Below are 12,775 nucleotides of genomic sequence, written 5' to 3' on the forward strand. Positions count from 1 at the left end.
GCTGCCCGCCTACTCGAGGTCCTCGAGAGTGCCCCAAGTGCCCCCCTCCCCGCAAAGATCAGAGGATGTGTGCATCTCATCGGCTCTCCGTGGTGTGAGGTGAGGCCATTCGAGATTTGGCATCGTAGATTCTGTTTGTCTTGTAGGAATTTGTTGCTGGCATTCTGTTAAGGTTGTTTTTTGACCTGACCTGGTGATGGAGGCCCGTCCCCGCTCGTTGAATGGTCAATGGCTTGACTATGAGATTACATCGAGTCCCCTTGGAGGGGTGTTACAGGTTACAGGCGAGGCTTCTGTGCTGCTTTCGCCCTCTGTAATAATGTAAGCTGCGTCTGCGCTGAGCTGCAGGCTGCTGCTACTGTAACTGCTGTAACTCAGCGCTGCGGCGTAGCACAATCTGCTTGACGGACCATTGCTTGGCCCACAGGAATGGGACGGACGGGCTGGAAAGACTGGAGCCTGAGGCAGAAGCATGACTTCAATGTGCGCCCGCAAGAGCAACGCAACGAGCTTAGTGCCTTCTAATTCTAGTCTCTTCAGGGCATAGCGCCTATCAGTGCTTCCCCTTCCCCACATCCCTGTCTGCCGTCCGTCTCCATCTCCATTCGCTCTCCACCTTTATTTCAACTTTTGGCTACTGCTTCACTTTAGTTCTCCACTTTGAGCACGCAAAATAACCATTGATTTCAACAACGTGCTTCAGTTTAATACTCCGTTCAGGTCGGTCAGGTCAGGTTCAGGAGGTTCAGGGTCAGGATCAGCATACCCTCCAACAGATACGGAGTAGTTACTCTCCGATATACTGCCGGAAATAGGAGAATTCTTTTGGTTATCACAAAACAATTGTATCCGTTGCACAGCACAGCACAACACAAAGGGTATAGATATTACAAATTAAGAAACAGACTCGGGAAAGGACACCCATTGATAACACCATTGTGCCGTATCTTTGTTTTCGTAAAGGTGACAGACAATCCCGGTTCCTGTGTGCATTGTACATCAAACTGAGAATAGTACCGTACGTACCTATCTGATATTCTTTGCCGCTCAGTATCATCATCAAGGCACAACGTCCTCCAACATGACACAACGATAGACCACCGGACTCTCGGATCTTGCTGTCTGTTGACGCCATAGCTATGTCCCATAGGTCTAGACTTACTTTTGCCGAAGCAGACGCGCAATCGAAGTTTGTGAGACGCTCGAAACGCTCATCGCGACAGCAAGTGACGCCATCTTTCACAGTCGTGTTGCCGTTCGGATAATGTGCTCATCCAACTGCTGTATCAAACCATTCAGAGCCCTCTACCGGGTTTATGGATAGCTCTACTGCACTTGGATGCGCTGCACCGTACCGTATGTCTACTGCACAGTATTATCTGCAGCAGTAACCAGTTTCGACTGCCGCTCTGCCACTATCAAAAGGATGCGCTAGACCCATCACACCTTGATAGCCAACAAGCCAATGACCATCAAGCTCCTCACCACAATCCTTCGATTTTCGCTCACTTGTCACAAAGTTTTGTTTTATTTTTCGCCTTCATAGAAACTAAATTAACTCAAGCGCAGTAGGAACCTTGAGGAGGCGACCGTTGCTGAAACCACAAAGTCTCTCAACTGAACTAAACCAACACTGTTCAACTGTTGGGTTGCAGTAGACCCAGACCCAAAAACATCTCAACCACAATCACAATCCGCGCATGCGCCCATGTTCGCCACCAAGTAATAGTTTAGTTTACTTTTACTTGATGGTGGTGTTAGTGTTTGGGACCAACCCAACCCAAACACAGATCACCAGTGGGAGATCAACCACCCTTCAGGAACATACCTGGACCCTGGATTCACATTCATGGTTGTAGATTCTGCAGTCAAGATCAAAAAATTCTTCATCTCATTGCCACAAGCCACATTCTGATGCATATTGATCTCATCGAGGCTTACTTTCTTCTCTTTTCTTTGCTTTTTCCTTTCTCGTTCACATAAATTGCCCGAGCGGTTATCGTGCAACGCAGCTCATTGTCTCATCCATAGCACAGGAATCGCCTCCAGTTGAATGTCACTCAGAGTAGAGTGTGTAGGAGATATCGGAAGATCACACAGCAGCAGTGTCCATTGATGAACAAGAGACCAACCAGGTACTTGGTTCTCTTGCTGCAAACCCCGCTTACAACCAAGTACTGTACTATCTCCAGTTACTAGACTCTTTACTTTGGGAGCATTGTCCATCATGACCCCTCTTTCCATCACGTCTCATCTCCTGGAATAACTAGCGCTTGTGTCAGTTGAAGCGTCGATGACATGAACGGGCCTCCATGAGTCAAACTAGCAGGTCGCGCATTGAACATCTCTTTACCCCAGGTTCTCACCGGGGAATTGTGCTATCCTGTCATGTCAGTCGGAGGATTGATTTGCAAAGAAAAAAGTGGTCGCGCCTGTATCGTGATCACCATCAACTAGTAGTAACCAGCAGTAAACAGCAGAATGCAGTGCTGATCCTGTCGCTGCGCAGCTCTACAAAACCATTCCATTTCTGATCAAGACTGCGTCTGGGGGCGGGGACGGGCAAGGGACCGGGGGGTCTTCACAACGAATCACTTGTTGGTGTTGATCTGCAACCTCCATCCAGCTGCGTCCCCGGTCCTGATACTGCCGCCTGACCACATATTCCAACCTCTTTTTGAAAACAACAAGGTCGCATCGTGTGCAAGTAGCACGCCCTTTGATGCCGTACTCCTAGTACAATGCAGCGGGTCAACACTCTCTGTTTCTCTCTGGGGTGCATAGCCAGGCGCTGATGAAGAGAATGATCGCTTATTACAGTAACTCCTGTCCCATGCTACTAGGTAGGCCTGACGAGCTGCTGATACCACATATCTACTTCCCCGGATTCTTCACTAGCGAACATGCATAATCAGTTCGGTGATAGCTCGCATATTCCCGCACTCACTGAAATATCTATCTCTTGTTAATTTGTCTAATCTTATCTAGGCGTGTCTCGGGGCAGCCAGTATAAATCCCCACTGAGCAATATCAACCCTCGGTAGGTAGTCCGATGATGCTGATGCTGAGACTGAAGACGCAATGAAACGCAATCTATTCAAGATAACCAATCTCATGAAAGACAGTGGGCATATTAATTAGAATTTGCCAATCATCAGGTTTTCACTCGGCATATCGCGGCACTCAGACGGGGTTTCATTCGGCTTTTCCATGGCAATAGGGCCTCAAAAGTATTCCCCTCAAACCAAGTTTTTTCTACCAATTGATCCATGAGTTTTTTTTAATTGTCTGTTGATGCCCATATCGATTAACAATTTAGGTCTATTCGCCCGAAAGTCTAATTCATTATGCATTGCTTTCTAATGAGGAGTCCCACAGCAATTCATGATCAAATCAAAACTTCACACAACAGCCGAATGCTGATCTTGCAACGCGTCTTGTCTCCAGCGTGTTGACGATCGGGCATGAATGAATGAATCAATATGAAGCTCGAGAGTCAGGATCGGAGACGGAGCCATCAATCACTTCAATCCCACTTGTATGGCGCCGGTTGGATGAAACTAAGTTAATTATTAGTCAGTCGTGATACTTCTCCACGCAGTTACGGGGTAGCTCAGTTAAATTGAATCATTGATTGAGAGATAGCTCGGGTTACATCAGTCATGACGGCTTCTCCAAATGGAGATTCAACGCCCGCAGCACTATCATCAGTAAAAAGATATAGCGCATAGTAAAATTGTGCCTGTATTCTTGTTCTTGATAAGATAGACAACCGAGAAGAGAGGGTCCAAAAACTCCCCCCACGATTTCCCATTGTTCAGTTGGTTTAGCTCGTCGGAGAAAGAGACGAGATAGGAAGTATCGTCCTTTTTATGGCTGCGGTTGAAGCCGCTCAGGCAATCCCCCTGCCAGGTCCTGAACTCTATTTTCGCTGTAAGTTGAATATGGAGTCCAGACCGATGAGGATTTCCCCCTGGTTCATCGTCAACGCCGAGAATCGTTAAAACATTATCGTGGGAGCCTCTCATCGTCGTCGTTGTCGTCGGCTTTGACGTAGGCTCTGCTTACACATATCTGACAGCCGGCTCAAGAATCTACGCTAACTTGTTACTGCTGAGTATATTTACAGGGGACAGGGCTCGATGCACTGGCCACGCGGGAGCTGGGGGAGCTCTCTCCACTAACTCGAAAAGATTTCGGCGCTGAAGGGTTCAAATCTTGGATCGTGTACCGGAGGTATAAACAAGTTCAAGGCGACTCCGACTCCTACCTGGCAGTCCTGCTGATTAGGTAGTCTGTGCAGCAGCAGATTTAATCTTTGGTGCATGATAAATCTCTATTGAGTTGTGTTGTCAATGTCACACGGATCTGCCAACCCATCTCGTGTAAGCCAATATCCGAAAAGATGTAATACTGATGATCAATTCGTCCATAGACAACCCCGGTCTATAACTTCAATAATTCCCAAACGAGATTACCGCACGAACATGTCAGCAATGTCTTTCCCAGTCGAGTCTCTGTGGCGTTTATTGTCTTTCCAAAAATGAAAAGAATGTGCAGCCTCAACTACCACCTCTGTCCAACCATTTCGAACCAAGACATGCAGAGTCACATCGTCAAGTCGTCAGAAAAAAAAGTGCAGCACATCACCAGAATAGGGGACGAACCATCTCAGCTGAGGGTGTTCGAACTGTTACAGGGATTAATGGACTTCACCTGAGGGAAACATCTCAGGATTGGGCGTGATCTGCCACTTCTGGTGGGATCATTGATCACCTCACCCTCTGATCAGGCTGATCAGGCTGACCAGGCTGACCAGCTTGACCAAGAAGCCTCTAGCTTCGCTTGCCAGCCTACCAACCTACAAGCCCCTATCTTGGAGAGCAAGACGGATAAGTCCAAGTCCGTGCCTAGCCTGATGGTGGTCTTTCTCAGGTAAAGACAGGATCGTGGTCCAGCCCGGCCAACTGCCTATCTAACTTAAAAAAGCAGGCTATAGCAGAGAAATGTCCCTTCAATGGGATTCATTAAGTGGAAGAACAATTCCACTGGTCTCGACGCTAAGAATATCGGGCAAGTGACTGATACAGCGCTACAGGACTCGATCTACAAAAAAGAAACGACTAACTTCACAGATCGCTCGCCTAGGATGACGCGAGAGCAACCGCACCGCACCGCACCGCCGCAGACGGCGGCAGCGCATCGTCAAGGTCAAGGGTAAGGCTAGGGCAATGTCGGTTGTTCAAACAGCCCAATAACACACACACAAGATTACTATTCATTCATCGCCTGGATAAGGTTATCCCGACAGCTTGTTGAACCAGTTTTTATTATCATTCATCTGCCGATTCCAGCGTCGGCTTGAGTCGGTTCCTGTTACAGACTTTGTGCCGAGGAAGTAAATACCTACTCTCTGCTCTACGTATAATCTGTGCCTTGCAGCATCAACCATGGAAAGGGTCTGGTCGGGTGCTACTCCGAAGTCTCTCATGCATGTCAATATTGCGGGCTTTAAAAGAGGCAACCAACAGACTTGCAGTGCAGGCTCAAAACAGCCAGCCGCATCCTGGAATTGTGCGATAAGACCCGGTTCTTCAGGGTGGTGTGTTTGAGTGGTGTGGTATGATTGTGTGGTTGATGGTGACCTCGTGCACCAAGGGTAGAATGAAAAAAAAGACCAGGTGAGCCATCTCATTCGTCAAATAGCCATAATGATCTGACAGCAACTGAGATTGAACCTTAGATTGATTCCTTTTTCTTTCTAATATGTTCCGAAAATTTTCCAGTCTCCTGAGTTGCCCCTGTCCCGTGTCTCTGAAGCCTAGCTGGACATCTGATCCTTCTACGGGCATTGTTAGCCTTTTGATGGCATCCATCGGACTGTGCCAAGAGATATCCCCAGAGTTGCCTGCACTTAATAAGGCATCAGGTTCCCTGACAGATAGGATAGGGGACCGGGATGACAGGAATAGCTTGACAGAGACTTCTGCCAAGTTGGGCATGATCTGCAACACCCTATCTCTCGCTACCTTGTCTTTCCAAGGTTAGTGCATCAGGTTGCTATCTAACGGCACACCACGACTAAGAGATAGACTGCAGTTGGCTCTAAAGTCCAAGGCTTTAAATCTAAAAGGGAGTCTTCATTGGTGTTCTCACGGCCTCTGTAACTGACTACTGGATTCCCGCTTTAGCCTGCTAGTCTGCCTCCTCTTGATAGTTATGGTATCTTTCGTGGTTGGTTGATTGATTGCTTTTTGCCCACACTTTCGTCCCTTTTTTGCTTGCTTCTCTTGCTAGACAAAGCTTAACCCAAAATGTCAAGGCGTCCTTTGTCCGAGAATGCCAAGCTTCATCTCCACTGGAATTGGGGGATTAGGATGACCAGATCGACCGATTGCTCGCATGACGACATTACTTGAACTTTTTTTTCTTCTTCTCTGTTCCCCTTTCGCTTGGGCCTATCCTGCTCTGTCCTTGGGCTTGAGGCTCAGCCCGGACCTCCTCGTGAGCTGATGCCATCGTGAGATTGGGTTGTGCAATGAGATGGAATCCCACTGGAGTGGAGAGTTTTACTGGAGACCTGGGAAAGTTTTTTTGCTGTTCCTTCAATGATTAGTTACACCATTGTGACTGTTTACTCAGGAACAATTGCGTCACTCTTGTCTCATCAATGAGGGTCTCTTTGTTGTTTGAATTGTCCCCGATTTATATCGTGACTGTTACAATAGTTGACACAACGACTCCAGCTTAGTAATTATGGATGACTTCCAGTCGCCGATCTGATCTCTTCATGACCTGAACTTGTTTTGGGACTGATCAAGTCATTCATCAGCACGTTTCGCATGCTGACGCGTGCCTGTCAATCACTTGTTTGAGGTGACTGGTTTACTGTTAGTCTCTGACTATGACTGTGACTGTGACTGTGACTGTAAGAGGTGGATCTTTATGGTTTTTTCTTCTGGTTTTTTCACTATCTACTTCTCAAACGTGACCTTTCTTGCCTTGTCCCTGTCCTTGATTGACTTTTGGATCATCCTTGGACCTTGATTTATTTAGCAGTCGCTCAGGTCCGAGTCCGACTAAAAACCCGCCCGCTCTTCCCGCTGGAAGTTGCAATTTATAGGGGGGTGTGCGTGTGCATGTTATTCTGATTGGTTCATGACACGCGCCCTCAAGTGCCGTGTCATTCGAGGATTGGTCGCATGGGCCAAAAAGAGCTTCTTGTTGGTTACCTGACCATAACCAAGATTTTCTTTCTTTATTACTTGGGTATTAATGAAAAAGTTTTCTTTTACTACTGAAAAGTTTTTCTTACTCTCGATCAATCGATTCCCGGTTTTCTGGAAGCGATATGCTCCTTTCTTTTGCGCGTGGTTCCTCCGGGTCTGACTGTGTCTGCTGATAATGACATGAGCTCTCAAGCAAGGGCTGATCTGACTTGACTTGACCTGGCTTGGCTTGAGTCATGAGAATCGTCCAGAACAAGTTTCAAAGTGTTTGAGTTAGTGATTGTGAAAGAGACATACGGAACGGAGCAAAAGTCCAAAGGCGTATGTCTGTTCGCATTTCATCCACAAGGCTCACTCATCTCGACTCTCAACGGTCTTCCCCACGGCAGGCAGTCACTTATCCATTCGATCAGTGACGTTCATTCTGATAACGGCTGCCAAGGTTGCATGCTGATAGATTTGCAGCTCCAAACCCCTGACATGGCCTGCAGTGTTATATCCCCATAGCGTAGCATCCCATACTTTTCGCTCCGGCGGCAGGCAAAGACCCCGAAGCCAAGTCCAAAGACAAACCTCGGCCGGTATTTCTACTTTTACAATCCAACTATTCCTATTACAATATGCAATTCTCACGTCAAGTCTGGGGTTGACATGTCTGGTCCTGCAGCGAGCCGCATGTTATGTTGATGCTACCTGGCGTTGCGGATTCGAGTCTCCAACTTCGCTGGACAAGCGAGATGAGGAACTGCTCATTACCAATTCGACCTATCATATCAATTCACACCTGCAGGACGGGCGGACATCATCCCTTGCATTGCCGTTTAGTGTTTCCAATGCAGACACGTTTTTCAGAGACATTCCAGAGTAGGGACTACAAGGCTTTCAGGAAAACGGTTGTTTTTTGCCCTTCAGAAAAATTTCCTTTTTTATCACCTCGTCCTTGTATGCATTGTCTTTGACTGATGGTGGCTTGGTGGTCTAGGCTCTAACTTGAAGCGTTGCGTTGCGTTGCGTTGCATCGTGCCCTGTCTTGCTTACTGCTAGTAAAAGGCAGATCTGACAGATCACATTCAACGTTGCGTTCCCCCGCATTCTTTCATGTACACTCGTATCTTTTGTCGAACCGGGGTTTTTGTTGAACCAACAACTCGGCTGGGCTAGGCGCAAATTTGCATCAAGGAGCTTGTCACTTTGTACTTTGTCAGGGCCCATCCTGCCACGCTGCCTCTACTGCAGGTTCTGCTGCAACCAGCAGGGATGGGCATTCTTATGGCCTCTGCTGTATAGGTAGTTACGTAGTGGCACAGTCAGATTCGAAATGGCATTCTGAAATAGGTAGCCTCTGGAACAACTTCTATTTCCTTTCTCAGCTTACATTCTTCAAGTGAAGGTTCTTGCGAGGGGCATCATCAAAGAAGGGATGCCAGTATTGGCCACTCGACCGACTTCTGACAAACAAAAATGTGTTTCCATCCTTGAGCATTTCCGACTTCACGTCTGTGCGATGCCTGCTCTTGCTACTGTTCTGTCCCGTCCCGTCCTGACCTGACCAAATACAAAGACCAACCAGCGCCTGGGGTCAAATTCCTATCAGACTGCTGCAGCTGCACGCTTTTGGACAAAAGTAAGCCTGCCTTCGCGTCTTATCAGGGGGTTTATTCGACTTTGCCGTGCAATGCCCGTGGCTGCGCTGAGTGGACAATTGGGACATGGGGGGTTGCACACAACTCAAGCAGGCTATCATGAGCGCTCAAGGGTTTCGTTCAAGCGTCCGTCACCTTTGAAACCCCCAGCGTAACGGTACACACAATCGACAAGGCCTACGCCGGGACCATCGAAGATCCCTTTTCGGCCGCCTCGCTTGGAGGCAAAGGAGAGGCAAAGAGCCAAGACGGCTTGGGGTCGGATGCTAGCGGCTCAAAAAGAGTCTGACAAGACGAGATACTTCATTCGTAAGTTACGAGGCGAATGTCTTTTGTCTGTACTGCAGAAGTCCTAGAAGAGACTTGTCAGGTTGCACCAGAACATGAGCCTCTAGGACGAGACATAAACAGCCGTGCGTGGCGAGACTACGGCAGAGAGACTGGTGATTATGAAGGGGGGCGAATCGAAATCGGGATATTGTTGCATTGCATCAAGTTGCTCCTTCTGTTGTAGGAGTTTCAAGGAGATTGTAGTTGCCTGTAAGTCTGTCGACTGCTGGTTGTCAGTCTTCACGATGACCTTCATTTGCAGTACTGGATAGAACCGATGCAGCACCTCTGGCAGCTGAGATCGCCACGCGGTTGCATTTCTTTGTACGCAACAGTTTGAAGACGTAAGCCAATCACCTCTGAGCCACCCCAGACTCTTGTGCTACGCCTCTTGACGTGGGGAACTTTGGACATTTGGTTGATTGTTGGAGAGAATAAGACTTGTCGTTATTATTTTGGTGTACCTTCGGACGTTGGGTTGCGGGGGAGTCGAGGATGCCTGTAGCTGTCTGTGCCTGTAGTTCTACATTAAGCTATGGCTGCCCCGTGGCTGTAGCTGTACCTTGCTAAGTTATGGATGCGGCGCCTGCATTTGCGGCTGCCTACAGCAAAGTAACTAACTATCATGAATGGCATTCCATGTCCGAAGTCCGAAGTCCCAATTACAATTCTCCAAATTATCATTATCACCTTTACCTGTCATTTTGTGTTTTCGCTATTGCAGGTTGCATGGTCTGATAGCTAACCGAGAAGAGGTTGTCACAGCGTGCCATGTTGCACTGAACTAAACTGAGGGTTGAGTCTTGGCAGAACAGAAACCGAGACCCCCTCTTTGAGTTGCGTCTCCAGACTTTTGACCCTCGTCTGTCGTTTAATTAACACGCTACAAGTTACTATTTCCCCGGGTTTCTCCAGGCTTTTCGTCTCGGACTCGGCATCGTCGGTGGCTGAGGTTTCCGTCTGCAGCGGTTCATCAAAACTTTACCACTGTAGGTAAAGTCAGGAGGTAGCGCCTGCGGATACTCCGTGGAAGGTTATTTATAATAGCATATACGTAGAGAATTGCGAGTCCGTGGACCATCATCTCTTTGTTTGTTCCAGTAGGCGCTTACACTAAGAATGGTGTGATTGTTACAGTACCATGGCCCTGGGGCTGTCTGTGTCTGTGCTGTGCTGTGCTGGACAACAAAGCCCGTCTGCCCATGAAGTGAATAGACAGACGTTGACATCTGTTGGTGGCTGACAGAGAAAAGCAAGCAAACATGACCCTTCCGTGACACTCTGAGGTATTAGTCGCCCGTCAAGATCCGACTGTTCGGGCCCCAGTCTGCAGTCTGCGGCAAAGCTCTGACGACATCCATCCTTTATCTTGAGTCTCTTGCAGGAGGGTACAATACGTGATGGGATCTTGTTGCATCAAAGGGAGATTATCAAAACAGCCTCTACTATTCATGCATGCATGTTTGCTTTCAAACTCATTTTAGTCAAAACGCAACTATTCAGACCACTATGCCTGGTAGAGAGATAGCTTAGTGATGGAGTCATGATAGAGTATTTGTTAATTCAACTCGAGTTAGGAGGTCACACCCCCTCTCTCGTGACCGCTTATGTTCCCCAAGTCATGGAAGTCTGTATCTAAGTCTTCGCCAACCTATTCTACGTTTTCCGTTAGGTCGGTGCTGTGATCATCTTGCCTGATTACACTCTAGTGCGCAAAAGGGAACGCTGCACAGAACAACTCTGCTCTACCATGTACTCTGCTACGATCAACGAGAAGGGGGTCTAAATTGCGGAGGTGGCGCCTGAGTTGTGATGTGATGTCTTAGTATCAAGTTGCAATGAATGTGCCATGTGACCTTTCGTGTGACGAGGTAGCATCCGTACTTGCTCTCTTCTCTTGATGCAGGAACTCGCCTGTTTTCTAGACCCTGGCCAGACTCTTGCCAATGTTGTCAATGACATGCTTGACAGGAGAGAAAGGGCGCATTCTGGCCCTTGGCTTGACCACAGTAGAAGCGAGCAGAAAAGTGAGGGGTGGGTGTGCTGACCTCTCACGGGACCATAGTGATGATCTTGGTGATGTTCCATTTCCGTGGGGGGGGGGTAGTAATGAAGATCTGCGATAGGGGGGATTGGTCTAGGGTAGTGATAACGGAGTTGATGCTCCACGCTTTGACTCAAGACTGAGAATGAAGTCGATAAACTACTTGAATCAAGTGTTTGACGATAAAGATGATGGTGTAATACGCCTGCACAATGAACCCTTTTCCGTCCTTTGGATAGAGTCTCCTGATACAAGATTGGTTGCTGCATTGGCTCAGGCCTACCATGGTCCAGACTCTGTCTTGACCTCACCTCACCTCAGACACTAACATCTCACTAACCTCACTTGAATGCCTCCCAGGCTGAATTCCGACATATCATCAGCAACGACATGGAAAGTGGATTATGTCATGTCATACCATGCAATTTACCCAAAAATGCCAAATTTCCCCTCTTACCTGCACTTACCCGTCCTCCCAGTTGGAGAGAGAGGCTTCTGCGCCTAAACTAAGCTAAACACGACAACGACTATGCATTCGCTGCTTCTACCCGAAGCCTGCCATGCAGCCTGATACCGATCCAGCGTATTCACGTATTGTGCATTTCTTCCACTTACACTAGGGGCTGTACGATGGAGGTTTCCGCACCGGTCCGGATGGCCGCATTACACCGAGCCGGAGGACTACCGTGGCGGCAGATCAAAATGGATCTAGAAGTGGATTTCACGATTGACCGAAGAGGGTCTCGGTATGGAGTTTGGACCGCAACAACACCAGCAATAACCTTGACGATGTGCTGGCTGGGGACAAAGACATGATGCTGGCCTAGTCAATGCACCAGGGAATAGAGTTGAGGATAAGGCCTTTTGCTGTCTTGTCTCACCTCGCGGAACAATTGCCGTCGATCTCGAATGGAGCTTGACAGCAATAACCTTGACTGACGATGAGCTGGCCAAAGTCAATGTCAAAGTATTGATGTAATAGAAACTATAAATGCAGGGATATTCGGTTGTTGTCTCGTATCAGAGGAATCAATTGAGTTGAATGGAGCCTGTCTTGAAATGCATCATATCTTCACCCAACGTTGGGCATGTAAGTTTATGTTTGTTTCCACAAAGAAGGTGACAGCAAACACTATCGACGGCATCTATAAGTGACACATGTCTAGTGTTTTCTGGATGGAGACAGGCGTGTTTATAGATGCCTGTCTCTCCCAGTTGTTGCCTCCTCAATCCTGCAACTCCTCTGCATACTAGGAAGAACTTTACAAAACCTTCACTAGCCTGGAACCTCAGAGCCAGGGAATCCATTTAGTGCCATCAAATATCGCAGGAATACGCCCACTCTTCAAAATGTGTCCACTGCTTGGTATGCGGACGTCGGTTGCTCCATTGCGGCTCCAAGACGGAAGCGGCCCAAGATTGTTCCTATAGGATGTATCCACGCCTCAAGTCAAAATAAGAGTTAGATAGTGTTAGTGAGACAATTGAGCTCATATGCCATCTCATACATGGTGCATATTGTGCTCAAA

The 12,775-nt window shown here is 47.8% G+C and overlaps 1 protein-coding gene across 1 annotated transcript; it reads right to left on the reverse strand.

The window, feature by feature from the left end:
• Positions 1-5,594: 5,594 nt before the first annotated feature.
• On the reverse strand, positions 5,595-6,002 carry FGSG_12699 (uncharacterized protein; the record flags this gene model as incomplete). The annotated part of the gene is made up of 1 exon (XM_011325392.1): positions 5,595-6,002. The coding sequence occupies one exon, from the start codon at positions 6,000-6,002 to the stop codon at positions 5,595-5,597; it is 408 nt and encodes a 135-aa protein (XP_011323694.1).
• Between the last annotated feature and the right edge of the window lie 6,773 nt (positions 6,003-12,775).

This window comes from Fusarium graminearum, chromosome 3 (assembly GCF_000240135.3).
Source record: "Fusarium graminearum PH-1 chromosome 3, whole genome shotgun sequence".
NCBI classification, from domain to species: domain Eukaryota; kingdom Fungi; phylum Ascomycota; class Sordariomycetes; order Hypocreales; family Nectriaceae; genus Fusarium; species Fusarium graminearum.